Raw genomic sequence first — 27,965 nt, 5'->3', positions numbered from 1 at the left:
TAAATCAAGAGATACTGACGATAACATAAGTTTATCTGAACAATGTCTCCGATGATTATTGACTTTAGCTTGGCTTAAAATGGTAGCAGCGGATAGGATTAATGACCAGCGATTTGTGTCAAGTGGTGAGTGAATTTTACGATACCATAATTACGTCGTATGTATAAAAGAAGCATCTGCTGGTCCTAAATGGCCAGTTCCAGCTTTCAAGCTCAACGATGAAAGCCATCGCTCTTTTCAGCGTCGCTTGCGCGATTCTAATTGTTGGAGATGCTTTGCCCACTCCCGAGGAAGGCTACAAACGTTATGATGGACACAAAGTCTACAGAGTTACCGCATCGACCAGAGAGCATCTGAATCTTCTAAAATTCATCGAGGACCAGGCCAAAGAAGGTGTAAGTGACTTGAAAGAAGCACACTGCTTATGATAGCGATAATTGCTTGCTCATCCTGCGCTAGAACGCGCTTCTGGATACGAAGTATATGAATGAGGGTAAAGATAATAATGACTGCGCACGATTACCGTAGATTTTGTTCTGGACGTCGGCAGGCGCGCTTAATTCCGACGTGGACGTGATGGTATCTCCCGAACGAGAAGATGAAATACTCTCGACTTTCGAAAGCGTGGGCATATCCTACAAGACTTTGATCGAGGACGTGCAGACTTTGGTCGAAAATGAAAACCCTGAAATTGGATGGTCACTGCGGGCCGACGAGGCAACTTCGTTAAACTGGACCGCGTATCACCGTCTCGACGTCGTACGTATGCCAAAATCAAATATTCGCGACAAGTGTTCACTGTATATTACCGCAATACATCTTTGGTGCCTCTGATATTGTAGATATACAATTGGCTCGACGAATTAGCGGAGACTTATCCAGACCTCGTGGAGGTGATCGTTATTGGAAATTCGTACGAGGGTCGATTAATAAAGGGGATCAAGATCACGTTCGATGAAGATAATCCTGGAATATTCATCGAAGGAGGTACGTACGAACGATTATAATCCGCAGCGATCCTCGCTTCGTGATTTACAAGCAGCTGACTCAAATTCGCCTAACTAATTTACGACCTGTTAACGTTCCGCCAAAAAATCTCTAGGCATCCATGCCCGCGAGTGGATAACTCCAGCCACCGTCACCTATCTGACGAACGAAATCCTGACGTCTACAAACGACGCGTTCAACCTGATCGCCAGGGCTCATAACTGGTTTATATTTCCAAGTACAAATCCCGACGGTTATGAATACACTCATACAACGGTTGGTCACCTCAATGCTTATTAGTGGTGGATACCTTCTCCAGTTTGGTACTGATACAAATTTTGTCAAATATATTTATTACAGAACAGGATGTGGCGGAAAACGAGACAACCGTACGACAATGACTGTTGGGGTGCCGACCCGAACAGAAACTGGGACTATTACTGGCTAGGTAATCATCAGAACTTGTCTTACGTTCTATTCCAACACTCGATTCTTCTCCGAACATGATAAGTGTGACGGCGCAGGTAATTTAGGTTTTTGAATAAGCGGACGAGATATTTTTTCTTCCTAGCCAACGGCGGAGCTAGCAACAATTCCTGCAGCGAGACTTACGCTGGTTCCGAACCATTTTCCGAGGTTGAGGTCAAGGCGTTGGCCGACTACATCGCCACGGTCAGCGATAAATTTTACATTTATTTGAGTATACACAGTTACAGCCAGCTGATTTTACTGCCGTACGGATACACCTACGATCATTTGGACAACTATGAGGAAGCTGTAAGTATTATATAATACTCGCGATGACTTTTATCAGCGCGGTTTTTTAAGTGCAAGAGCCATGATAATGACATTCTTGCAGATGCATGTCGGAGAAATTGCGGCCGCGGCTTTGGCCAGAAGATATGGTACCGAGTACATCGTAGGATCGACTGCCGAAGCAATTTGTAAGCGCGACGTGATCGCGTACCTTAATTCATAGATTGATTGAAGGGAAGAAACCATTCGTCGTGAATTTTGAACTATCGATTGCGGTTTTTTTTCAGATGTTGCCAGTGGTAGCAGTACCGACTACGTGAAAGCAATCCACAAAACTCCGATTGTCTATTGCTACGAATTCAGGGACACTGGGACCTACGGATTCCTGCTTCCTGCGGAACAGATTATCCCCAATTCTCTTGAATTTATTGATTCGCTCATTGCGGTAATTGGCGAAACCAGAAATCTCGGGTACCCGGAAATTCATACTATCGGTTAACTCGAACATCGTGAAATCCATTCGGATCGCAACGACCATGATTATCCTACCGATCTGTTGTTACATTAGACATTTAAAAATAAATTGTTTTAAATGGCATGAAGAAGTATACAGTTACGTATCTTATTTTAACATTGATATTTGAAGAAAACCTATGACAACATAAGTTATTCGCACTTGAGTTCCTTCTTTTTTCCCATCTTTGAGCCAAAATGGCAACTGGAGTTTTAGTGATACGGCTTTCCAGAAAACGAAATTGATAGCTATGTACATCCAGTTATCAACACGTAACGCTGACATGATGCAAATATTAATTAGGATAATGGTATCTCTTGCTACATTCCAAGATAATACCCAAAATATAATTGACATTTGATTTTACCTGATTAGTATCACACCTGGCGTGTAACTCGCCAAAATAACCATATTATCGACTCAGACAGTCTTGGCTAGCGCCTGTCACGTCGCGAAGCCCCAATTCGTGACAATGATGATTCATCTATAAACAAACATTCCTCACATTGATCTATGATATCTGTCCCACGTATTGTACAAATAAACAAACGTTATACTCGTCGTAAAATACACAAAAGAGCCTATCTGCGGTAAAACTTCGAAACCATCAAAGTTTCTTAAGTCATCAAAGGACGTTGGCTTAGCGCTGTCGTAATCTGGACACATGAGATACGGGATTCGTGATTTTTAACGATCGCTGGTTAATGTCTATGACACCTAACTCTGAGTACGTCAAACCTACATCCAGCGATTGTTAATCACCAGAACTTTTACGTTCTGCTCTATAAAATGGGCACTGTATGATTTCATGCGGTCATTTATCACATTCGCAAGAGTCACTCCAGCTTTTCCAAAGACCGAGAGTTATTTCTAAGTTGAGTCTAAATTTAAGTTATCTTCAAACTTGAGCCATCTGTTTCGTGGGAATACGGTTACGGGCGTGCACGATCCTTGATTAATAATGAAATTCCTGAAATTGGAATGGACGGTCATTGCGCCTCGATGAGCTGACCACTTCCTTCGAATTGGATCCTACACATAAAATAGTTCCATAAATAAGCGGACTCATTTTTTCTCAATGAATAGAACCTGCAGTTCTGGTGGACGTCTGATTGGCTCGACGAATAACGACCGACGCATCCAAGATTGGATTGCCAAGTCGTTTTCCCAGCGACGAGTATTCGCACGCGTCAAGATTATCTTGCGACGAAAGTTATCCTGTGAAATAATCGAAACTGAGACCAATCCCAGGAGTTCGCGTAGTCCTTTGATGATGACCGCATTTCTATTCTTTGGCCGACTGCACAGAATTGTTCATCATCTTTTTCTTGCGGTGTACTGTGATTGATATGATAAATATTCACACGTGAAATCACCTCTTGAAAATAGTGAAACAAGCAAGAAAAAAGAAAGAAAAACAATTCGTCAACAGAATAGAAATTCAAAGCGAGATTTCTTGCGTAACTCTCTGCGTTGGGTGGAGTCGGCATTTGAATTCTAATCCAAAAGTAGAATGCGTTCATATACGGACCACCGCTGAATTTACGAATACATTTTCTGTCGTCTAAATATTTTGGTCGTGTCATGTATTCTCGACGTATGTTACACCTACAATATTAACGTCCGTTCGTCTTCCGTGTGCATACGAAATCGTACATCACGCGATTCGCGATAATAAGTTTGGCAAAAATAATCGGTTAACAAACAACAAACAAGAAACGCGTGGATGTTTCACGACTTGTATACGTTATTTGAACGATACAAAAAAGCCAGAGCGATATACCGAAAAATTGCAAAATCGTTGGCGGTAAAATGCCGTCGCTGATGCGAGTGAATCTCAAGAATTGACAAACCGTTTATTAGTATTCCAGAGCTGCACTCGCGTCAGCTGCGGAATAAACTGACCGGCGAAAACAATTACATTCATTTCAACCAAAGCGACACAATTTCAAGGTAACTCACAGGGTATTTTACGTAATCGGTTTCAAATATTTGCATGCAGATTGGTTGAAAAATCAATAGATAAAAACGTTACGTGATTGCTCGCATTATTATCAACTTATAGAAGGTATTACAGTTTTATACAACTCGAATACTGTACACATGTAGGGTAAATTATTAGTTTCACCCTTTTCTTATATACCTATATTAAATAAAACATTTCCTGACATACTTTAGAATAACTGTATGTACATACATAAATGCCGTAGAGTATTGTATCTACCTAAGTCTACCTAAGTGGATCAAGAAAAATATAACGTGTATGGCAATGACAATTGCTGCTGGCATCTGCAATATCCTGGATATACAAACAGTACTGTATCAGCACATAAGTACCCCGTATTTACAAATGATGAGTAGTTTGAACAGCAAAGATGAAAAACTTGTACTTGTGGGCGCTCAGGATTGTTGCGCATGATCTCTTATTGCCTGCTCTCCGAGAGCTCGACTTTCTTTGTCTTCTGCGAACAAAATCTCACGTTTCGGTTCCAAATCTCCCATTAAAGTGTGCCTGAAACCATAAATAATGAGATGAAACATGACGGATGGAACATCGAAGTGCGGAATAACAATTTGAAAACGTCTCGTCAATCGTTCGAGTCGCATCTGCAGTGAATTTCTTTATCTTGAAAATGGAAACGGTTTTGTGTACAAAACTTATAGGTATGTTAAATGGCGTAAAGTTAGGTTAGGTAACAAATCCTGTTTAAAATCCGGCAGTTTTAATTATCGAGCTTAAGAAGACAGCCTACCGAAACGTAAAAGCCGTGTAGGCTCCAACGAGGAAACTGCACATCATAGTTGGGTATCGCAATTTGTAAAACAATTTCGGCGTGCTAGCAGACATTTTACAATATTTTTCAGAGCCTAATATAATTATTCAACTTTGTCACTGGAGCCCGGTGGGTCTCCAAATGCTTACTGCGCATCTGCGCCATCCATAATCGTGGCTGTGTCGAGTATCGACTAACTTTCGACTTCGAGAAACTGTTGGTTATATGGTATATGTGTTGAACGGCGGTCAATAACTGTCGCAAAGCGCATGCGCCAACGCTCAACCATTAACAGTTCACAAATTCAAATTTACCGCCATTTCAGCAGCAAAAGTCAGACTGATTACGAATCTTAATTTCATTTTTTAAAAGATTCGGAAAGGCAATGGAGTATTAATAAATTTTCAAGAAATCTATTCATAATTGAACAAAAATTTGTTACCTGTGGTTGGAGCTCAAAATCGAGTTATACTTAACAGTAAAACAATCCGATCGGTTGCATCTAAGACAATAGACTGATCAGTTCGGTTGCGACTTGTAGAAGATAATGCAATCATTCCTTGGAGTGCTTTGTGATTACCAAAGTATTATAAAAGACTTTCGATCGTATTTGGAGGATAGCCAAGGCTCTCCGCTTGCTCAACTTTATACGAGAAGGAGGTAATACATGCGCCCAAGTGCTGGGGCACGTGCAGCCTTCCACAAACGCAAATTGTTCACCTACACACAAACAGAACCGCGAAGACTCCACCTCGCAACATGCGTGGCATGAGGTAAACCCGAAGACAATACTCACGCGCACGCAATACCGTCCTGCAACCTCGGAAAGTGTTTAGGAATCAATGCACGGATCGCCAAAGATGATCGAATCGGTATATAAAGACCGCACCGCGGATTCAGAAGCATCAAACAGTCTTCAGACCTCCTCATCGACTCATCAGTCAATAAACCAAAACCAACCACCAACATGAAATTCTTCGTTGTAAGTATTCAACATTGCTGAATTTCAATCAACATTGTAGAATTTCAAGTCTCCGATTACCACATACCCAAAAATTAGTGTATAATACATTTGCAATACATATATCTTGAATACTAACCAGTAAAAGCAATTAAATTTCATCCCCAGTTATCAAGGCAGTCTAGATAATCGTTTCCGTTCCTGTAATCATTCACATAAAAATTCATTATTTCGGTTCCAATATAAACTCTCTGCGATACAAACTGCAGTTCTTTATTTCCACTTACATCAATGATTCAGTAATTGAAATCATTTCTGTTCCTAATCCGAAACAGCGTCCAAAAGCTCACTATAAATTTATTTAGCTAAATCGGAACTGAAGTTTGCTACAGTCGTGCAGTAAATTGCAGTTCGCTGCTCGTTCGAACGAACTTTCAACGAATTTACTCACACTCGTTCAATTTCAGGCTGTCATGCTCCTGGCCCTCGCCGCCGTCGCTCTGGCCGACACGAAGCCCCAGGAAGTTGAATCCGTGGAGCCATCCAACACCCAAGCGAGGGACAAGCGAGGCGCTTTGGTGGGTGTTGCCGCCTACACGGCGCCTGTTGCCTACAGCGCCTACACCGCGCCTGTAGCACCGGTTGCTGCCTACTCGGCGTACAGCGCGTACCCGTACGCTTACTCCGCTTACCCTTACTACTCGGGTGCCTACGCAAGCGCTCCCTACATCGTCGGTTAGAAATCCTTCTGCCGATCTTCGCCCGCTCGAAGACTGACAACGACCCGCTTGAACAATGATATGAATTTCAATTAATCGTTGACAGTTTCGTAATTTCGAAGAAAACCAGGACGCGAACATTTTACAATCGCGACGTGTTCAACCTACTGCAGCTATGATATCTTGTTCTTTTCTCCCCCTTTTCTTCCTACGATCGAAGTGCCGAATGATTTTTAAAATAAGCCTTAAGATACATCGGAAGGCGGGCTGATACAGGAAATATGAAAACCATGTTACAACATCTTGATCAGATTGAACCGCAACGACTATTCTACCTGTGTAAACGAAATTGTATTTCAGAAATTGTTAACGATTATTTTACTATGTATTATATTGTAAAATATAAATAAAACAAATATGCATTCCAAAATCTTGAGACTAATTATGTTTATGCTCGTGTATGTTCCTAGCGACCACATCCTAATAATCCACTTTCGATGTCGACGATTTGATTACATTCTTCGGCTACAAACTCTACTGCACCGCATGCACCTGCTCATTGTCAGTTCATAAACTGCTTCGCTCGAATGATTTTCAATTACAGAACGTGCACCGCTTATACCTATTACCTCCCGAGATTGAAAGCCAGGATGATTGCTATACATAATGTAAACTAGACAATAAAACTATCGCCCTTGTTCTACAAGACCGAATGGTCTCATCAAACTCTCTGTGAAACGAAACGATTGATGTTAGAATAAATTATCGCATATTAGTCCTTCCCTTTCTCTAACTGGATACTACGATCGTTTTTCTCGTCTCGGATCAGGTTTCCGCTCGTCACTATTCAACTTTGCAAGTGGTACTCGTAGTAATCTATACAAGTCTGTTCCAAGTCTGATACGGTGTTACAGGAATTCACTAGATACACGGGAATTTTTGTGACATCCGAAAATCTAATAGCCTGCCCAATTTTTCCAGTTTCTACTGCTTCTTTTTTTTCAATTACTTCATTTTTTCTACACCCAACTTATATAATCAAGTATCAAATTTTCCCGACTATCCTTCGTTCCTCAACCAAAGTCATGGTATCTCAATTCCATGCTTTCTTGCCTGCTGATTTCTTTCGCTGCATGACGAAAAAGCCGGTGACAGTACTGCAGTGGGAGTAAAATAGTGAAAAGATGAAGCGACCGTTCGTTTGCGGGAATAAGAAAAAAACGATCTAAATAATCGTCAATCAGATTTTTGCTGATTTCCCAATAAATCGTCAATCGTCAACGATGTTTTCTCAGTACCTACCTCAGGTAAGAGTAACCTCGTTAGAAGCTTTTTTGCACCGCGCAAAAACAGGTATTCTTTATTTTAAAACGGTGCCTTTATTCGAGCTGCGATAAACAATATTGATCTGCAGAACAATTTCATTACACACTTCGACCTAGTCCTCTTCGCAAATCGAGCTCGTTCGGTTCGTCATACGTTCGTGTTGAACCCATGAAGGATCCACGGATATCTATATGTATAGTGACACTGGACGACCACTCCCCGATACGTGCTTACAGAAGCGACGTGTTTCTACGCTGTATATCAACACTCACCTATATTTGCAGAAGCAGACGTTGCACTCGCGCTCCTTTGAATTTGCAACGTAACAAGGATAGGTGCGTAATTCATACCGATTGCAAATTCCGCGCAGTCCTTCGCTTTCCACGTAATTCGAAAATTTTATAACCGTGAACAATTGTCACGTGCTTACGCAACGCGAATAATTCCCATGTGAGTTATTCCTGATTCCGTATTCTTCAAGACGTATGAGACTCGTGCAGCTAAAGACTTTCACTGACAAGACGCACTCAATTCGCGCGTGACTCGAATTAGTCAACGACCACGCGACGATCCCACAAGATCGGCACGACCCAAATCAATCAATAACGTCCTAGACTCCGAACACTCTGAATTTTCCATTCCACTCGCTTCATTTTTATTCTTCACTACTCCGCATTACGATAGCGACTTATATATTTGGGCAAATCTGACATTCAAATTTATGTTAGACAATTCTGACCACATTTTTCAGTACAACTTTAATCTCGAGTGTTTAATCTTCACACGAAACATTCTCACCTTACCCATAAATGTATGGCAACTCTCTTATTCAGATATCATCAGCTGCGTGTAATAAAACTCTTTTGGTGACCGAGGTGATTTCTAAAGATGAATGTATCATCTCATACTCGGCAATCACAGGTGTTCCAAGTAAGACTTGATGACAAAACGGTCTATATCCAAGAACTGAACCAATGCGGAATATTTTATAAAAGGACATTTTACCTTACCAAATTCCATCTTCACCGTAAAATAAAACCCTCGTCACAGTTGCACTTTAGTGATTTTGGGAGAGATTTAAGCTAGCAAAAATGGTCCCTGCAACGCAGTCGAATAAAAGTGAGAATTCTATCGACTATAGCACCTGTTTCCGGTCACGTGCGACCTCAAAAGTATGCCAATGGATGTTAGAGATTACCGGCTCGAGCGATTTCGTTTTCAAACTGGAATTGTATAAGATGATGAGAGACCGGTCGAATTTCGCGGCCCTTTGGGAGAGACGATGAAGTTTCGACACCCGCGTCAAACGGCGTCCAGTCTTCGGCTATCTCTAAAATGTAATATTACATTTCGATATGTGTAACACATACAATCCGTAACAGTATTGCCTAAGTACAAGCGATGAAAGCAGGCAAGAAAGTCTATTGTAATTCGTGGACGGTCGTGGCCGACTGTATTTATACATGTGCAGGTATGGCAGTGTCCTTAGTCGACCTCCGTCCGTCCACCCTCTAACTGATAATTATTGGTGCAATACCACACCAGTAGTATCCGAGTGTCCCAATTAAATACCGGAACTTTAAAAATAAAAAAAACGCACCTCAAATTATTTACCGGTTCCGTTACTGGTGCTAGTGTCAAGTGTCAATTGGATATTACATCGCGGAACCATGAATCTGCTATCGGTAAGTTTTGGCACTACAACAAGCCCAACAACTGTGAAAAACCTTTCAAAATCAAACACTATGTCACTACCTCTTTCCGCTTCTCTCGGCTCAGAATGTTGAGTCTCAATCAGAGCTATCGCGCTTTATTCAATTAAAGTGTCAAGTCAAAAGTGTTACTATAATTAACAAATGTTTCTATTCCTTCCTAGATATTCATCGCATTGACTCTTAGTCTGGCTTGCACATTCGCAGAGGAAAGCAAGTCGTCGGACGTGACTAAATTGGAAGTCGTGGATCTGGGTGAAGTGAGCGACGAGTCAGACGTAAAGATCTCCGAATCGCAAAGAAAAAGAGACTCTGGTTACGTGTACAACAGACCGGACCGGCTCACGGCTGGTCAACGATTCAACGGTCACGGTTACCGGCAAGGCTCAAATGGTTACAGAGCCAAAATTGTGTCCAGATACCCCAGCCAGAGTCAGCGACCCTTTACAAGCTACGGAACACCGGTTCAAAGTGAACCTGTCCGGAGACCAAGCACACAGTACTCGGGTCCACAGAGTGGCAGTTTTGGCGGTCATCAGAACCACTTGAGGCCTCAACAAGGTCAGTTCAGCGGTCAGCAAAACCAGCAAAACCAGCAGAACCAGTATTCCTCGGGTCAGTTTGCACAGCAGAGCAACGGATTCTTCAGCCAGAGGGTTCCCAGTCCTGTAAGGCACGTCGATTTCGTCCCGCCCAACCCGATAGCCAGTCAAAATGATCAACCTTTCGGTTCGAACACGGCCCTCTACCTCCCACCACAGAATCAGGAGCTGCCGACGTATTCGACACCGAGTAAATTCCAGGCTGGTCAACAATCGTTCCAGCATCAGATACAGAGCGTAAATTTTCAGCAGCAGGATCAGACCGCAAGCTTTCAGGACCAGAGTTCAAACCAAGGTGTAATTTCCGACGCGGCAAATTTTCTCTCCCAAAATGCCCAGGCCATATCCCAGCTCTACGGGGCGCCAGCAACGGACCAAAGCTTCGCTCCAAACAACGAAGACTTCTCCGGCGGAAGCAACCAGATTCAGGGGGTGACGGGTCCCTCCTTAGAACACAACAACCAGTTCCAGAATCAGCAGTTTCGGAATGTCCAGTCGGCGCAAAGGTTCCAGGGGTCGTTGCCCTCCTACGCATCGGGCACCCTTGGCCCGGAGGAGTCGCTGGAGCAGATCCAGTCGAAGGAAAAGGACAGGTTGATAGCCGAGCTGCAGACGTTGCTGAGTCAGAGCCAATCGCAGAACGCCGCGAGTGCCGAGCTGATCGGTCAGTACGCCCAGAGCCACGGCAACTACATAGAGAACCAGAAGCTGCTGGCCGCGATAAGCTCGCAACTGCAGAATCAGCAGAAGTACAACAACGGAGGCCAGAACGCGAATCCCGGGGGTAGTTTCGGCTCCGCAAACACGGCCTTCGGCCAAGCGCCCTTCGTTCCCGGCACCAGCACCAGTCCCACTTTCACTCTGGGTTACGGCCTGACCACCCAGCAGACCCCGACGACGACGACGACGACCACGACCACGACCGCTTCCCCGATCCCCCCGTCCCAAAGTCCCGCCGGAAGTTCCCAGTCTGGCTCCTCGGTTCCTGCACCGTCCGCACCCCCCGCATCAAACCCGAATTTTCCGCAGTACGGAGGCTTCGTGCCTTCCCTGATCGGCAGTCCCGGTTTCGTCGGGGCTTTGCCGAGCTACGGCACCGTCGGCTCGGGATTCGTCCCGGCGCCTGTTCAGCCGGCCGAATCATCCCCGACCCACTTCGGCTTGCCGATCCCCCAGGACCCAAACGCGGCTCAGCAGCCCCAGACTCCGGGATCGTCGCATCATCCCCCTCAGCCAGTGGCGCTCCCTTCGTCACCGAGTTTCGTCACTCGACCAGCCGCCCTTCCGGTTCAGCCCGTTCATCCGGTTCATCCGCTGCAGCCCGTTCATCCTGTGCAACCGATCGCACCTCTTCATCCGATTTCCACGACTCTCCACGGCGTCCAGCAGTTTCATCCCATCTTGAACCAGCCCCTGCAGCCGGTCGCTTCCCCCGTACATCCGGTTTTGCCTGCGGTCGCTCCGGTTCACACAGCGCCAGTGGCAGCTCATCCGAGTTACGGGATTCAACCGGGCGTCTTCAACCCGTTGCTTTATAAGCCTGTCAAGAATGTTTATCCCGTTTATTATTATCCCAATTTGCCGTATCAGGTACAAAAACCGGCGCTTCCCACTTACCCGTGGAGCTATGCACCGTCTTACGCACAGGCGAAACCAGCTCAAATTTGGAAATAAGTTCGCCTAGCGTGTACGTGTACATATGTTTTTGTTGTTTTTTATTGCTTAATATTCGGATATTTTTATATACCTATACCTATTGGTAGAAAAGCAGTTGTTGAGTTTTAATGAGAATGTTTTTATTTATGCATTGTATGTTTATTATATATGTATAGAATACGATAATATAAGTATAAGCGTGTTTGATTGGTAATTCTACATTTCCCGACACGTATTTTTTAACGCACAAATTCCTTCGCTAGTGGAGTTGTAAATACAAAACTTGTATTTATTTTTATAAATAAAATTGTTGTCTATTTCTTTTTATTAACTTTGTCGTATTTTATTTATCGCAGCTGAAACTGATGTTACGCGATTTTAAACTCCCTCGGCGTATAAGGAACTCCTTGAACGAATTTAAATCGTCATTTTGTGTGCAGGTAGAGCCGCGTAAGAATGACGTATATACGTAACTATATCAAAGTGTTAAAACTCTGCGCATGCAGCTCAAACTATAATAATCGAGATCAAAGAAATGCAGATCGTTACGTAAATGTATGTAATAAAAATGTACGATACATCGCCGAGATTTACAATGAGAACAGAACGATCGTATCTGTATGATGTTATATAGAAAGTCCAGTTGTAACAACTCGATAAAATTATTATAATCTTGGTTAAAAACAATTCTTTTGGATATTTAATAAAATTCAGAAGAGTCGATTCGACGGGTGAAATTTTTTCTGCGAAAGTCATTGTTAATGAGAGAAATGTAATTATAATCGCTTTGCAACAAGTTACCGATTTTCTAATTATAAATATTATTCGTACCATATACAGTCCTGAATAATCACAATTAATTTTCATATTGCTTGTCCTTCATTGACGGTGAGTCAAAGTTCAGCGCTTCGGGAAGTGAAGTGAATGCAAATGAATTACCCGGCATGACTCGCCTCCGTGAATGTCAACCGATTAAACTACGGTTGAGATCCAGCTTTTGCGCATAGCCCGAGGCTCGCGAGCAGCGAAATGCGAAATGCGTTCACTTCATACAAATCGGAGCAGCGGTTTGATCGCTCGAGAGGAAAAGGAAATGGGTGAAACATTGACTCGGCCCGCCTGGTACAAACTGCTGCCATTCTCACTTTCATCTGCGGAATGATTTGCAAGAAAATAAATGTATTATTCATAAATGGTGCGGCGATCTGTGGGGGGGGGGGGGGGGGAGGGGCGAGGTTGAAATTCCGAATTTAAAAAGTTCCGGAAGCGCTAAATTCCGAATTCTTTGGCGGCGAAACTTGAAGTAAAAAAATGAAACTTTTACGAAACATCAATGATTCAAATGGTCCGAAACACGACGCTCAAAGTTCCGCAAAGGTAAAATTCTGCCGAATGGGCATAACTCCGACAAGTCAAAGAAGTTCCGAAAGTGCGAAAATTTAAAAATATGAAACATCAAAATTCTGAAAGATCAAAGACTTTCAGTTTTTTTTAATTTCTGACTTGGAGAAACTGCAGCACTTTGATCTTTCTGTATATTGGATTTTCGATATGCTGTGTGAGAATATTTTAATTTTCAAAATTTTGCTCTATCGGAACTTTACTTTCCGGAACTTTGGTTTATCGTAACGTGAATTTTCGGAAGCTTGCATTTCGGAACTTTTGAGCCATCGGGTTTCCGACCATTCGAAACATTGTCGTTTCGTAAAAATTTGATTTCTTTACTTCAAGTTTCACCACCACATAATTCAAAATTAGGCGCTTTCGGAAGTTTTCAAATTCGAAACTTCAATCCCGCCCCACTGTGGGCCGAAAATTAATATCACGGTCTCAGAGATAATTTTAACGCGAAACCAGACATTTACGAAGAGGGTACAATCTATCGGTACAATTGCTCCTCGTTTTTCCTTGCTAGAGATTCGCCAAATGATCCCGAGAATCACGAACCATTTGGCTATCGTTGTCCGGAAATTCTTGAGACTTGACTAGCAAACACTGAATGAGCTCAACGCACCGAATGCGTTTCGTAATGGCGTAGATTTCGTCTCGCTCTAACTACTGTAAGATGCGAGAGATAATCTGCGTAAGACTTTCTTTCAAAATGTGGCAAGATAAGAGTCTGATTAGGCTAAGTCTAAGGGAGGCGATGAACGATTAATTAGAAATTCTCATTCACCTCGACTGCAGTGCCGTTACCTCTGATTCTTGTGATTCCTGAAAATTCAAATTCACTTTATTCAAAATACAGTTTTTATCGAACGTTGCCATGAATTACGCAGGATGAAAAATTGACATCTATATTCATATACAAATATTCCGGCAAGTTGGTTTTATGTCCGATCAAAAGGATATCCACGTATTATATCCTTCAATTTAAATTGGACGATAGGCCGCAGCATATGTTACGAACACGAAAAATCCAGGCAAGGACGCGATGTTATATGCCGTGAAGAAAGTTCGCATCGGTCGATGCGCGATACCGATCTTGAAACAGGCTAAGGTGATCTAACAGAATTCCTAAAGCGACTAAATGCCAGGATGGAATTTGATAAATTTCACGGCATAACGCGCAACTATTCCATGACGTCAATTTTTCATCGCGAATCGACACGCGTTTTATACATGTCACGTTAATATCGAGCCATCGATGAAACGATCCAGATAGCAAAATACAAAAAATAATCAAAAAGCCGTTCCAAGAAATATCTTACGATCCGTTTTTAGACCTCGAAAAAATATCCACAGGCCCAAAAGAAATCTTTCAGGATTCTTAGACGTCGAAAAAACAAATCACGAAGCATCGTTCAGACGTAATTCTGACAACTTTTAGTTTCGTACTGTTTAAGGTACAATTTCGTAAATAAAACTGATAATTAGGCGACTGTGCTCGTCGGTGCGAAAATTGATGAACGAAAAATAGAAGACGAAGGATAATAACAGGTTATATTGTTAGCGTTCATGCTGCAGGATTAACTATCTTGTGTCGTGAAAGTGCGGTTCCGTGTGCAATCCAACAGCTATCATCTGCATCAGGGCGTTTACTTTGGATTGCAGTGGACCGAGACACCGGTCAAGGATCCGGAGGACTGCATAGGTGCCGATTTTTTCGCCGCCGGAGGCTTTCAGCAGCGCTTTTGCAAGCGAAGTTCGAAGAAGTCGAAGACGGATTCACTTTCCGCGTTTATCGACCTGAATTTATCTCCTTATTTTGTTCTACTTTTACACACAGGCACGCACACGCTTGCGCACGTGGTAATACCGGTTCTACCGACTATCGTCGCGTTTCATCCCGGCGGACGCAGTCTGGATCTTGGGAAATCTCTCGGGCGAAGAGGTGACCGATCGTTCGAGCCCCTCCTAGATCGCGATCGGAGATCCCTTTCCCTTTTCACTATTTTCGAATACGATTGCGAGGCCTCGTTTATTTCACATTTCTATAATCAAGCCGCTTTTGCCAAATCACGCAATGCCCTGTGAGCAAGGCTGTAATAGTCGAATCTAACCGCTGCAGAACCGTTCGAGTGTTGGATAAATAGAGAAAAAGAAGATGCGCTGAAAACATCAGTTAGATTTTTGTTCCCTCGCCTCCAATGCCCGCCTTTTAGTTTTATCCCTTTCAACGTGGTACCGGCTGAATTAATGGAGCGTGTAAGTTCCACTGTCTCAGATAATTTTGACCGATCTATGCGTGCTGATATATCTATTACATCTTAGATTTGTGGGATTGAATGTGAACAACTCGGCACGAAGATCGAAATTAAGCCCTGAAGGCCCGAGAACGATGCCTAAATTATCAAGTTGAATCAAATCCGAGCTAGCGACTGTAATTTGCGAAATAGGAATTTAAACGGCCTTTGGAAGTATAGGCTTTTGACGTGTTTGATAACCGTGTGAAATGGTTTTGATCCCGTGTGAATTCATAAATTCACGTCATTCGAGAGAATGACAGATAGAGAGAAAGAGAAAGAGAAGACATTAGAAGAATTCTAACAAGTATAAGATAAATAATCGTTCACCGAAAGTTTCTCAAAGCACACTTCACCTGCCGTGTGTGATATTGCACCGTGTTATTTTCATGATAATTGAACATAAACTTGAGCTCGTCGCTGTTAAATGTATACGCACTTGCCGTTGGTCGTAATACTAATCATAAGCGTATTAATAAAACCTTGCCATAGTACAGAATGTTTGTGAATAGATGAGTATCTCTGGAAAGAATAATTACATAATCGCGCACGCAACTAGAGTAATAAATAACACATCGCAAACACTCTCGTCTAATATTTAAATGTTGCAGGCAAAACGGGATAAGACAAAAAAATAATTCGTAACGCTTTTTTCTCAAATCCCGTTTCGCCTGTAAGATTCTGCACGCACTCGTATGCATGAAACTACAGTTATAAACAAATATGTGAAATAGTACATGGATGACCTGGATTCTACCGTAGATTCTATTCGAGTGGACAATTTATTCAGGATAGGTAAGAGAATGCGGAGAGTGCACGTCGTGGCACAGGCTCGTCTTTAAACTTGTTTCGCGTTGCACCAAAATCGGATGTCGACTCGGTTTGTGAACGTGTATATCACCGGGGAGAAAGTGAAACGAAATCAATTGCCTTTTTGATCTTTCTGGATCAACAAGCGAACGGTAAGTATTTGGTCACCTGTTCTGCGACATCGGCGTATCTCAATATCAGACTTGTACAATCTTAGCACCAGTCTGACAAATGATAAGAAGAGGAATCTGCGAGTGCATTGCAGCTTTACAAGCCACCTGAAATAATCATCGACTATGAATCGTAAAAAAAAAAAAAAATATTATATTAACAGGCTTCAACTGCAGGCTAATAGAGAATTTCAAGAGAGTAAAAAAATACACACACACAATTGCTATCGACAATGAGTTTGGAAAGGCAATAAGGACCGCTTTACCGGCGCGAAAGGTGTATGTACGAGGCTTATTAAGTCCACCAAACTATCAAGCTATCAAAAAAAAAAAAGAAATAGAAACTAACAATAAGCACGATTATTTACAAGCCCAGATAGCAATAAACCGTCGCCTGGTGCTTATTTTTCTAGTTCATATTACCTTCAGGTATCTATTTATTCGTTGATTTTTCGATTTTGGCGCAAGTAACAAGAAAAATTCCAGTCTTCACCCAATATTAGAATGTTTACAGAATTAAATAGCGAATATCGGTTGTTGTAAAGTGACAGTGTCGAGGCATAAGATATAAAACAAAAAAAAAAAAAAAGAATCTGATCAGAATTTAATGGAACGTGACTTGAATGTTACAATTTTTTGTTCGCCATGAGAGATTAAATATATGTATATGCAATATGTCGCGTCCCGTAAAAAATCTGCGCTCCCACAAAACACCTGACGTTTGATATTTAGAATTGACAATTACATCGTGGAGGTTAATTATACTTTCTAAATAATATCCATGCATGTTCTGGAGACTTTTTTCACATTTTAACACAATACCCCGAGTGGGAATTTTTGATTAGACTAATTACGTCGGTGTATTTGAATCGTTGGCATTGTCCCATATATCGGCTATATTCATTTAGAGATGTAGCTGTAATACCGCATCACGATGTCGATTATGTACGCGGTCTGGTACCGCAAAGAATTCATTAGCATTTATTCGCGGACACAAGTACATACATACGTACAAACCCGTTTACGTAATTCAATCTCGGAAACTGACTGCGGCATCGGTGAGAAAGATCTGATAACTACGCGATTGTCGTCGACTTGAGGCAAGGTTTTCTTCAATTAGTAATGGAATTGAAATATCGTTTTTCGTCAAAGTGAAAGCGTCATCCATAAAAAGGCGCATTTTTTTTCTGGGATAGGAAAACCGACGATCAACGAAAACGAAAATTTCTAGTAAATCAAGGCCTGAGTAGAAGTTGAAGATTATCCAAACACGTTCAAGTTCAGCGATAAATTTCGTCGCTGCGGAGAAATGCCAAATTTGCGGAATTACAGCCGTGTGAATTTAGTATGCGATAATTTTTCGCCTGAGTGTGTTAAAATGAATGAAAGGAAAAAGAGAAATAAATAAAAAAAAAAAGAAAACTTGAAAGGAAGAATGAGAAAATAACAGTATCCGAGAATAATTTGAATAAATCTGAGAGAGATTCTCTCGAATTTCTATCGGAGTGAAAATTCATTTAACCGACAAATCTCCAAACGCGGTTGAATACCCGGTTATGGAAATCGAGGCGAAGCTATTCTGCAGTTACCAGGATTTGGTCAGTCGACAAATGTAGTTCTCAATAGTTCAGGATTTACGTTGACAAGAATTTGAAAAAGAGAAATTAACTTCAGGCGAACTTTACCATATAATAATATACCCATCAAATTTAATACGAATTCTGGCATACCTGCAACTCGCTTTTACTGACTGCGAATCGGAAGTGGAAGTTGGTTCATATCTTCAAGTGGGATGAGTCGCAGGCTATTTTGGCACGGCCACTTTTTACGAATCCCATACTTCCACGATTTGTCACTAAAAGAATAAAACAAGTGTTTGAATCAAACCGTCTCTTCATAGTTACACCCGTAATTTTTACAGCTCGTTAGCATCGACTGTACTTTGTTTAGATTGAACATCATCATCCTCAATTCAATACGAAAAAAAAGCTGTGCACATTTACTTAAAGTAACGCTAAACAAAAATGTACAGCTCTCTGTAAAACGAACTGACTGTTTCGGGAATATCGGAACAATTGGCTCCTTTCCAACCTGATATTCCGATCGTTTTCATCCGACGAACGCGAAGCGACTGATGGAGATGATTGAGAAATTTTGTGCATCGTTTTTCACGAGTAAGGTGTGCGACGGTTGTCATTTTGACAGATATGAAATTCTCCAAGCACGTAGAGTCTTTTTTCCATCGGATCATGCTCGGATTCAATACCGATCGTCAACAGTCTGGATTCATTGATGTGTATCAGCTCCGGCCTCTCGACTCCCTGCACATTCAGGTATAGCAGCCGGAGAACCAGAGTCGACGCTACCTTCACCTAGACCTTTCTTTCGCCGGCGAGAGGGGATGCGGTATATAAAAGATCTCATCTGAGGTGCAATTCCGTCAGATACCACACCTCAGTACTGATTTGGTGGTCGCACGTTCTCAAGATAATCCCGAAGCCACAGAAACACGATCAAGATGAAACCATTTGTAAGTATTTAGTCAAACTTCGATCGACTGACATTGAACTTCCCGCATTCTTCCGATTACAGTCAATTTTTGCTTGCAACCATTAAACCCGGTTTTGCACAAGCTGTTTCACAGTCGTACCCACGGTTGTTTCAAAACTCGTAAAATTTCAAACCCTACTATGGAATAGCTGTGCTCCTCGTTCTCCAGTGTTACTAGAAAAAGAGCTCGAATATTGGTCGGATCGGTCGATCGGTCCGAGTTCTCGGTCGAACGAGGTCAATCGAAAGTGTAGAGCCGTTATATACGTGTTTTTCGTTCTTCTTTCTCATCCACCGTCAACAAATCTCCCACAGACACAGACGCGTACTTACACAAATTAATTCCCACGCCTTATAATTCCAGGTTGTACTCGGTGTCTGCGTCCTGCTTTTAGCAAGCGTAATATCCGAGAAAGTCGAAGGTGGCAAATCGTCCGAGGGGAAAAAGTTTTCATCTACGTCGACGAAAGGGAAGCGAGGAGTTTCGGATGGAGGTTACATCGGAGGTTCGTCCCTCGGTGGATCATCCGGCTACTCATCCTCGCCCATCCAGAGCTTCGGAGGCTACGCGGCTCCCTCGCTAAGCTCGGGATACTCCCTCGGCGGATCGTCCGGCGCCCTTTCCCTGGGTCACGGAAGCTTCCAGGGACTCGGAGGCCTAGGAGGCTTCGGAGGCGGCTACAACCTCGGCGGGCTCAGTCTCGGAGGCGGCGGTGGCGGCTACTCATTCCCATCGGCGAGCCAAGGTCTCGGAGCTCACGGGCTGTCCTACTCGCTGCCCGGTGCGTCCTCCTTGAGCCTCGGAGGAGGCGGATTCGGAGGCGGCTACGGCGGCGCGCTCATCGCCTCCGCCGGCAAGCAAGGACCCGTCACCTTCGGTCTCCACAGCGGAAGCTACACGCCGCCGGTCTACGCCACCGGCATCCAGGGCCTCTCGGCCTACGGCAACGGCGCGAGCTCCTCGTACAGCCTCCCGATTTCCTCCGGAGCTTCCCTGCACGGCCTCTCATCTTCCGGCGCCTCGAGCTTCGGCCTTCCCGCCTCTTCCGGCGGAAGCTACAACCTCCCCTTGAGCTCGGCCTCCCTCGGCTCATCCTACAGCTTCCCCTCATCCTCCTCCGGGCACGGAATTTCTCTCGGCTCACTTTCCTCCGGGATCCAGAGCTCTTCGTACAGTCTCCCGTCTTCCTCCGTTTCTTCTCACGGTATATCCAGCAGCTACGGTGCCCCGATTTCCGTCTCCTCGGGCTCGAGCTACAGCTCACCGTCCTCCAGCTACAGCTCACCGTCCTCCAGCTACGGCTCACCGTCTTCCAGCTACGGCTCACCGTCTTCCAGCTCTTCCCACGGAATCTCATCCAGCTCGTACAGCTACCCATCTTCGTCTAGCTCAAGCTACAGCCTCCCGTCTTCTTCGAGCTCATCCCACGGAATATCCTCCAGCTCTTACAGCTTCCCGTCTTCCTCGAGCTCGTCTCACGGACTTTCCTCAGACTCGTCGAGCTACAGCCTCCCCTCGTCGAGCTCGAGCTACAGCTCACCGTCAGCGAGCTACGGCCTCCCCTCGTCGTCCGGTTCCTCTCACGGAATCTCTTCGCTCTCGTCGAGCTACGGCTCGCCCTCTTTCTCCGGTTCATCCGGCGGTTCCGGCTCCATATTGAGTGCCCTTGCGTCTGCCAGCGCCTCGGGATCCTCGTCGGGCTACAACTCCCCTGTAATCTCGTCCTCCTCCCACGGCAGTTCCGACTCCTACAGCCCTTCGTCGTCTCACGTCGGACTCTCCAGCGGCTCCTCCGACAGCTCGAGCTACGGCCTGCCAATTTCATCCGGATCTTACTCCGGCTCCGACGGTGGCTCGTCCTACTCCTCCTACTCGTCGGCACCCTCGAGCTCCTACGGAAGTCCCAGCGATTCGCACGGGGCTTACTCGAGCTTGAGCCCAAGGTACGCGAGCCCCTCCGGAAGGTCGTACGACAGTTACAACGCCGGAAGCAACAAGTACGACACCATCTCGTACTCAAGTCCTGGGGGTAAATATTAGGGGACTGAATAATTGCAAAGAGGCTTGATTATCCGAACTTTTTTCGCTTCGAATCCTGGAGTGAGGGGCATTTCGAGTTCCTCATTCTCATTGACAAACGGTTGACATTGTATTATTGACGGGACGCAGACAGAGCACGAATACCTGGAACAATTGAGACGAGTATAATTATACAGAGTTCATCACGTATTTATAATGTGTAACAGTTTACTTTAAGACATTTTTGTTGCCTATTTATGATATGTTGTTTGATCATCGTTCGATCTTACGGTTCTGTGTAATACGAACGAATGATCTGCGTTGTATAGTTTGTTCATATTATTTTTCTTTTCTTCTTAAGTTTATTTTATACCGCATTGTTTTGTAATAAAAGGAAAATCATCATGAAACAATATGCTTTGTTCTTTACTGTCTTGTCTTTACTGTTTCAATAAGTGTAAAGTCAATTACTCAGCAAGTGCAAGGTAATAAATTGTGAAAAAACAACCAGTGCATCATAGATATATTCCAGCGTTTACACCGCTACTCTTCTATAAATTCTTCATCCCATTTCCCGCGCAACGTTTCGAATAAAAAGAAGAAAGAAAACAACGAGCTTCGTGGTATCGGTAAAACTGAACACCAACCGTGAAACTTTCTGTCGTGGTCTGAAGTTTTCACGCTACAATTAGGCGCTTTTTCGACAGATTTAAAAACGAAGTTGTACAGCAACATATATTAAGGACCTCAGCGTATAAAAATCACAGGAAAGTCGAGCGGGAAACGGTTTTTGCGAACGTTCGATTAATAAAAAGGAAGAAGTCGTATAACACTTTCAGTTTTCCAGGTGAGCAGGCATAATTGATCAAAGGTAAGTAATAAAGCGTATATATAATACAAGATCTCTCGGACCGGTAGAACTTGCGGTACGAATCACAGAACGATTATAATACGTCGTATAGAACGAAAAGAATTTCCGGCCCGCATTAGCGAGCGAGATGTGAAAGTAATAATATACCCGAGGACCCTGTCTCATACCACGGGGATAGCTGATAGCTTTGTAGAAATAAAGGATCGCCTCGACAAAATTGAGTTCACTTTTACTTCGCTCGGTTTAAGGCTGACCAAGAACGCGTTCTTCCACTGCGGACGGGCAGGGCACGCGGCCGGTAATCTCCTTTCTAAATCTTTATATTTTATTTGGGAAAGTTCGCCGGTGTAAGAATGTCACGGGTGCAACAGAGACGGCTGCGATCCGCGCGAGACGAGAGACGCTCTTGACCTGACGCCCATCTCGCTTTCTGGACCGTTCGAACGGATTCGAATTTCAGCGGAATCGGATTTCGCCTCAAGGCTCTAGGCTGGCTCTGAGACGGATGCGAGCGTCGTTGTGCTTTCGTGAACCCAAGTTTCCAGAAAATCGACGATATTTCGCAACGCGTTCCGGTATAAATTAACTCGAGCGAACACCTCGACTATCGTGTGCCGATTTAAGTGCCCACTTTTGACCATCGACGCGGCGGTTCAAACGCCGGAGCATCTCGAGTTATAGATGAGAAAGTCAATTTTATGATGTGGCATAAATTTGTTTGTACCTGACTGGCTATTAGCCGTAATAACAGGCGCGGTGCCCACTGACGTGAAAAGTTAACCACGTACTAATTTCTGAGGAGTCGTTACAAGGGCTGATGTACGGTATTTCCAGTTCGCTCGTGTACCTTTCCCCCAAAAGATTGATTATAGAAACTATCGAAATTAATTTTAATTTTGTCAAAGGAAGAGGAACGGATAAATCAATTTATTGATTGCCGTGATACGTATATTTGCATATATGTATATGTTATTGCACCCGAAGTTCGCGTTTCTAATTGAAAAATCGATGGGCAGTATTAATACCGAGAGAAAGAGAGAGGATGTAAACGTACACTTATAATATGGTATATATCAAACACGTGCAGAGTCGCCCATTAGGCATTAATTAAACTGTGAATAAATAGGCAAATGATAGTATAATTGGAATATATTAATTATAATACGAAAAGTCATAGCTACGAGTAGTATGGGCGTATGAATAATTTAATTATAATTTGGCGAGTAGAACCGAGTAACCTCATTCGCCAAAATTGCCACCGTCGTCGTTCAAATCGTTATTCGGCAGGCGCGTTTATAGTTGCGAATTTCTACCGATGGCCAAATTCAGTGCTAAAATCAACATTCATAGGATCGATGCAGCTGCACCGCCTGCATATAATTCGTCGCAGCGATATTGATTAGTCGTTATTACATGTGATTAAACTACCACGAGATACAAAGAAAAGAGACCGAAGCGCCGAAGGCTTGATTGTTATAATCATTATCATACCGCTGCCAGATCGTCGAACCGAATTTCTGCATTCATTACCATTCGATTATAACAGCTATAGCGAAATTTCTCACGTCGCGATCTCGCCGGATATGCGATGTGGTTATACCTACGCGTAAGTAAGAGTACAAAGCGACGGGCTCGAGAAACGACGGTGGTTAAAAAAAATAAATAAAAATAAAAAGAAAAAATCGGATCAACAAATCGCCTCTCAGTGACAGCCGTCAGAGGCTCGAGGTGCCTATTGTGTTCGCAAATGGACGGTGCCTGCAAGTATCCTTCGGCTTGCAACAGATACATTATTTCACTTTCACCGATTTAACGTTCATATATCGACGGTTCCAATCGCACCTGTATAATAAGACCACGCCCGAAGAAAAAAAAAAATAAAGAAATAAAGTCGAAGAACAATGCGAATGAAACCGAATTACGAAGAGAATGAATGAAAAAAGAAGAAGAAAAAAACGAAGAGTTCTATCGATTCACCAACAATGCCCCATTGATTCAAGGATCGCTGCAGCCTGACGTGTCGAAGTGAAATCCTACGATGATTTGTTCGTTTTTTTTTTTTTTTTTTTAATTTTTATTTTTAAAATTTCGCCAATTTCATTTCTTTATTCACTCTCCCAAAGATGATTAGTTTCAAAAACATTCGCCCCAGAGTCTTAATGACGCGCTTAAGCCTGCACAGGTGGAATCGAGATAAAGAGAGACAGAGATCGAGCAGCGTTCATGCTTTTAAATTGCTCGCTCCGTTCCGGCTGGTGGATCCTCAAGGTCGTTAAGGCAATTTAAGCAAGGATCACCCGCATCGATTCACACCTACGGATCTACGTGGGGTGGAATTTATCGCGATCCAGCGCCCATGATTTTGCTCGCCTTGGCGATCCGAGGCATTCGTCTCACTATCACTTCAGAAATGCAGCCAAACCACCGACGATACAAGTGCCTCGACCTATTTATCCAATTCCATTTCTCGAGATGCTGCACTCGCTTCCAAACGAGTCTATTTTCACTGCATTCGAAGCTAGCCGAACGGGATGATAAACAAGGCGTTATTGACTCGCGTATAAGTAAGGAGAAAAGTTAAACTAGTTCGAGAGGTTTTTTCCAATTTACCAGTATAAAAGAGATATTTACGCTCTAGGGACGCACCACTAACGCTTCAAGTATCATCGATCGCACATCGTGCATTAACATTTTTCTCGATGGTTGAACAGCGACCGCAACTCTCAATTAGTCCGCACTAGTTTCTCTGATACAATATTCGCCTCGTTGGACTATCAAAAATGGAGATTTTGGTCAGTATTTTGTGTTAACTCAAGGGCTTTGTAACGTTTTTCCGTTCACCGGTCAATCGATCGATCAACGAAACTTGGAAAATTAATTTTATACATTCAAAACCCATCTCGAAATAACAAAGATTGATATTTGAATATTAAAAATTAATAACAGTAATCAGCCTGCAGACCTAGCAATAAATTGAAAGCATTTAATCGCACGAGCCAGTTTAACAGATCATGTGTCGAAAATGATCAACAACTATACATATAATTTGCACCAACGTGCAGGTTCCTGTGAATAAAAAAAAAGAAAAGAAAAAATAAAAAAGAAAACTAGATAAATAATGTGTAACATGATGATTATATGCCAGTAAGCCTCGCGAGCGAATAAACTCTGCACAACGAGGCGTTCAAAACAAAACCAACAGAGTGAAAGGAATATTTTCTAGAGCTATACATAATACCGAACTTTATAAAAAATAAAGAAAAATCGTTCACGACATGATATTATTTATACTAATAAATTCAGAAACAAGTGCCTAGTCAATTTCTCCGCGATTATTAAAAAATTTCTCTGCACAAAAAGTAATCGAGAAAATGAATACACGGCGTGTCGAAATAATCGAAAACTGATTTCAGATCCTGCTCCTCATATCACCCGGAATTTTTGCCCAGCAGAGATACCGGAAGCACGTGAATCCAAACGACGAGCCGTTCCTGCCGATCCATCCGATCTACCCTTACAATCCGAAACTTACGAAAAGAGGCTCCGACCGAGATCTCGTAACTTTCTTCAAGCCCGAACTTTACGCGCCTCGCCCTGAGTCGAGGGACACGTTCACCGGAAGCTTCGCCGGAAGTTCGAAAGACTCCTTCTTTCCCGGCTACAATTCGCACCCCCGAAGCCCCCCGACGTCTCAGTATTCCCACCACTACGGAAACAGCCTCTTCGCCGGGTATCCCGGCCCCTACACTTCCGGTCCACCGACTTCCGGCCCGTACCCGGAGTACTACCCTCAGCCGTCGTTCTTTTACCCCGAGTACTACAACCAGGGTTTTCCCTACTCGTTTCCAGGTAACGATAACCTGGGACCACCGGGACCACCGGGACCACCGGGACCACCGATCAGGAGCGAAATCACCGGGGATTATTATCCTACGGAAAAGCCGGAAAAACCGAGGCCCGCAAAGCCCAGGATGAAGGATAGCGGCCGGTTCGTCGACGGCGACAACTTGATATCACAAAGTTACAAGGACCTCGCGCCCCATTCCGAATCCTCGTACAACAAGATTCCCGCGGACCAATTAACGGGCAATTACCACCCATTGCTGCAACCGACTTACAAGGTAATCAGCGTCGGCGGCCGGCCCGTCGGTCCCAACTATCCAATTCCTGTGGGATACGCGCGGGCCCAACTGATGGAGCAAGTGGCGGCGGTCCAAAGCCTGGCAAAATCACTGGGCCCCGCGTTTTCGGAGCAGTTCGTGACTCCGTCTCACGCATCCTTCAGCCAGCAGGGCGCGTTGCCGAAGCCGGATAATATTCAGGACGATCTTCAGGTTTACTCCCAGGATCAGATCCCCTCGTCAAAGATGCGCGAGGGTCAGTTATTCTATCCAAACGCGCAGCCGGGTAAGCCGGCGAAGATGCAGGCGTATGGATCTGAGGTACAGGACATGCCCGCCAAGGATTCGAACGGCCAGTTCCTAGCTCAAGACGAGCAGAACTCGCGTAAATTGAACGATGCTCTGCGGGCTTACGGTGAGCCGCAGGACGCCGACGACAAGAGTACCGGACAGTCGAACAAGGAGCTGGAAAATTTTCATCGCAACAGCGACGTCCTTGCGAAGACTCCCGCCAAGTTTCAGACCCTCCAGTATAAGAACGTAGCGCAGATGCCCGCGACTCAGGTGACCTTCGAGAGGTCTCAGAGCGCCTACATTTCGCCGGGTCAACCGGAAATCACGGGGGAACCGTTCGTTCGGTCGTATAACCAGACACCGTCGACTAATGGAATATCCTACCGGATCAAAGACGGGGTTCCGTTTAGGGCCCAGAACGGTGGAGGCTACGCGGCGAGGCCTCAGGCCTACACTTACCACCTGATGAACGGGGGCCCGTTCAGTCGGGAGCCTCAGCAACAAGCCAAGACTAATTTGGAGGACGTTAACTTCGGGACGAAACAAGGAATCCAAGGTTAGATGTGTGTTACGACGGGATCACGAAGAGACGGTGGTAATTACTTCTGTGGAGTGGAATTGTCACGCGGTATAATAATTTGGAAAGTCGGACTGATCGATTCTCAGAATGGACGTTGATCTTCGAGGACCTGGACGTTTTGTCTTCAAACTTCCAACCCGAGCAGAGGTTTTGCGGTGAAATTTAATACCGCGGAATGAGATGATTATTCATACCCATGGTTGTGTTGAGACCAAGTTAGTGAATCCATATTTATACATACATCCGCACATATATATATATATATTTATACTCAGATCGCATATTGTACGTAACACGACAGACGCACATAAAATTTCGAAAGGAAATGACGTAAAGTTAAAAAAAATACGAATCAAAATAATATTATTATTTATGACCCTTGTACTTATTTTTAGTTAGTTATTAATAATGACGATGATAATAATAACGCATACGAATGATAATAAAGCACTTCTTTCATTTACACCATCCGATAATCGATGACTACACAAATCGTGCATAAATTGTAGGTATAAATTAGACCGGCTAGCGTTCTATTAACTGTTTCATAACTCTTATTCCCACAAGAGATCGAAGAAAGAGGATGAAAATAGAAGACATGTAATCAAGGCAATAGTAAGCCAGCTAATTAGCGTTAGCATCGTATTTAATTTCATTCTGGATCCCGACGATGATTCAAAAGACTTTCACGCCTCTCAAAGAGAACAAAAAAAAAAAGAAAAGCAAAGAGAGAATAGAAAAAAATGGATTTAGAAGAAGAAGAAAAGAGAAAATTAACAATAAAAATAGACAAACGAACGAAGCGGATCGGAAGATTTGGCTGTTCTGTTCGTACAGTTACGTTTCAGACTACAAC

The 27,965-nt window shown here is 43.6% G+C and overlaps 3 protein-coding genes and 1 long non-coding RNA gene across 6 annotated transcripts; 3 read left to right on the top strand and 1 right to left on the bottom strand.

Annotated features, from left to right (window-relative positions):
- The first annotated feature begins 38 nt into the window (after positions 1–38).
- LOC124306866 (zinc carboxypeptidase-like) lies at positions 39–2,393 on the top strand. 2 transcript variants are annotated; one of them, XM_046767969.1, is made up of 9 exons: positions 39–125; positions 242–395; positions 529–759; positions 843–987; positions 1,103–1,263; positions 1,348–1,435; positions 1,559–1,764; positions 1,847–1,931; positions 2,031–2,393. In XM_046767969.1, the coding sequence occupies exons 3-9, from the start codon at positions 577–579 to the stop codon at positions 2,240–2,242; spliced, it is 1,080 nt and encodes a 359-aa protein (XP_046623925.1). In that variant the 5' UTR covers positions 39–125; positions 242–395; positions 529–576; the 3' UTR covers positions 2,243–2,393. The 2 variants fall into 2 exon arrangements, with proteins under 2 accessions (XP_046623925.1, XP_046623924.1); XM_046767968.1 differs by lacking the exon at positions 39–125 and having other exon boundaries at positions 190–395.
- A 1,895-nt stretch (positions 2,394–4,288) lies between these two features.
- On the bottom strand, positions 4,289–5,174 carry LOC124307052 (uncharacterized). The gene is made up of 2 exons (XR_006908739.1): positions 5,011–5,174; positions 4,289–4,769 (listed from the first exon to the last, which is right to left on the bottom strand). It is a non-coding gene; the product is annotated as an uncharacterized LOC124307052 (long non-coding RNA).
- Positions 5,175–9,552: 4,378 nt separating this feature from the next.
- Positions 9,553–12,338, top strand: LOC124307059 (PHD finger protein rhinoceros-like). Its single transcript, XM_046768374.1, has 2 exons — positions 9,553–9,722; positions 9,914–12,338. Exons 1-2 carry the CDS (start codon positions 9,708–9,710, stop codon positions 12,023–12,025), a joined length of 2,127 nt encoding a protein of 708 aa, XP_046624330.1. The 5' UTR covers positions 9,553–9,707; the 3' UTR covers positions 12,026–12,338.
- A 6,745-nt stretch (positions 12,339–19,083) lies between these two features.
- LOC124307060 (prisilkin-39-like) lies at positions 19,084–21,755 on the top strand. Of its 2 annotated transcripts, XM_046768376.1 has the most exons (3): positions 19,084–19,203; positions 19,588–20,493; positions 20,536–21,755. In XM_046768376.1, exons 1-3 carry the CDS (start codon positions 19,192–19,194, stop codon positions 21,262–21,264), a joined length of 1,647 nt encoding a protein of 548 aa, XP_046624332.1. In that variant the 5' UTR covers positions 19,084–19,191; the 3' UTR covers positions 21,265–21,755. The 2 variants fall into 2 exon arrangements, with proteins under 2 accessions (XP_046624332.1, XP_046624331.1); XM_046768375.1 differs by having other exon boundaries at positions 19,588–21,755.
- Positions 21,756–27,965: the final 6,210 nt, after the last annotated feature.

Source organism: Neodiprion virginianus, chromosome 6, assembly GCF_021901495.1.
Source record: "Neodiprion virginianus isolate iyNeoVirg1 chromosome 6, iyNeoVirg1.1, whole genome shotgun sequence".
NCBI lineage: Eukaryota > Metazoa > Arthropoda > Insecta > Hymenoptera > Diprionidae > Neodiprion > Neodiprion virginianus.
Note: the sequence above shows the minus strand (reverse complement) of the source record. Positions and strands in the feature narration are given on the sequence as shown.

What these genes read in the sequence shown, in the direction of transcription:
- LOC124306866 (XM_046767968.1), top strand. Translation starts at nt 219, where the DNA reads ATGAAAGCCATCGCTCTTTTCAGCGTCGCTTGCGCGATTCTAATTGTT. An exon ending in ATGAATACACTCATACAACG is followed by an intron (nt 1,264 to 1,347) that starts GTTGGTCACCTC and finishes TATTTATTACAG; the next exon opens with AACAGGATGTGGCGGAAAAC. An exon ending in TGGACAACTATGAGGAAGCT is followed by an intron (nt 1,765 to 1,846) that starts GTAAGTATTATA and finishes ACATTCTTGCAG; the next exon opens with ATGCATGTCGGAGAAATTGC.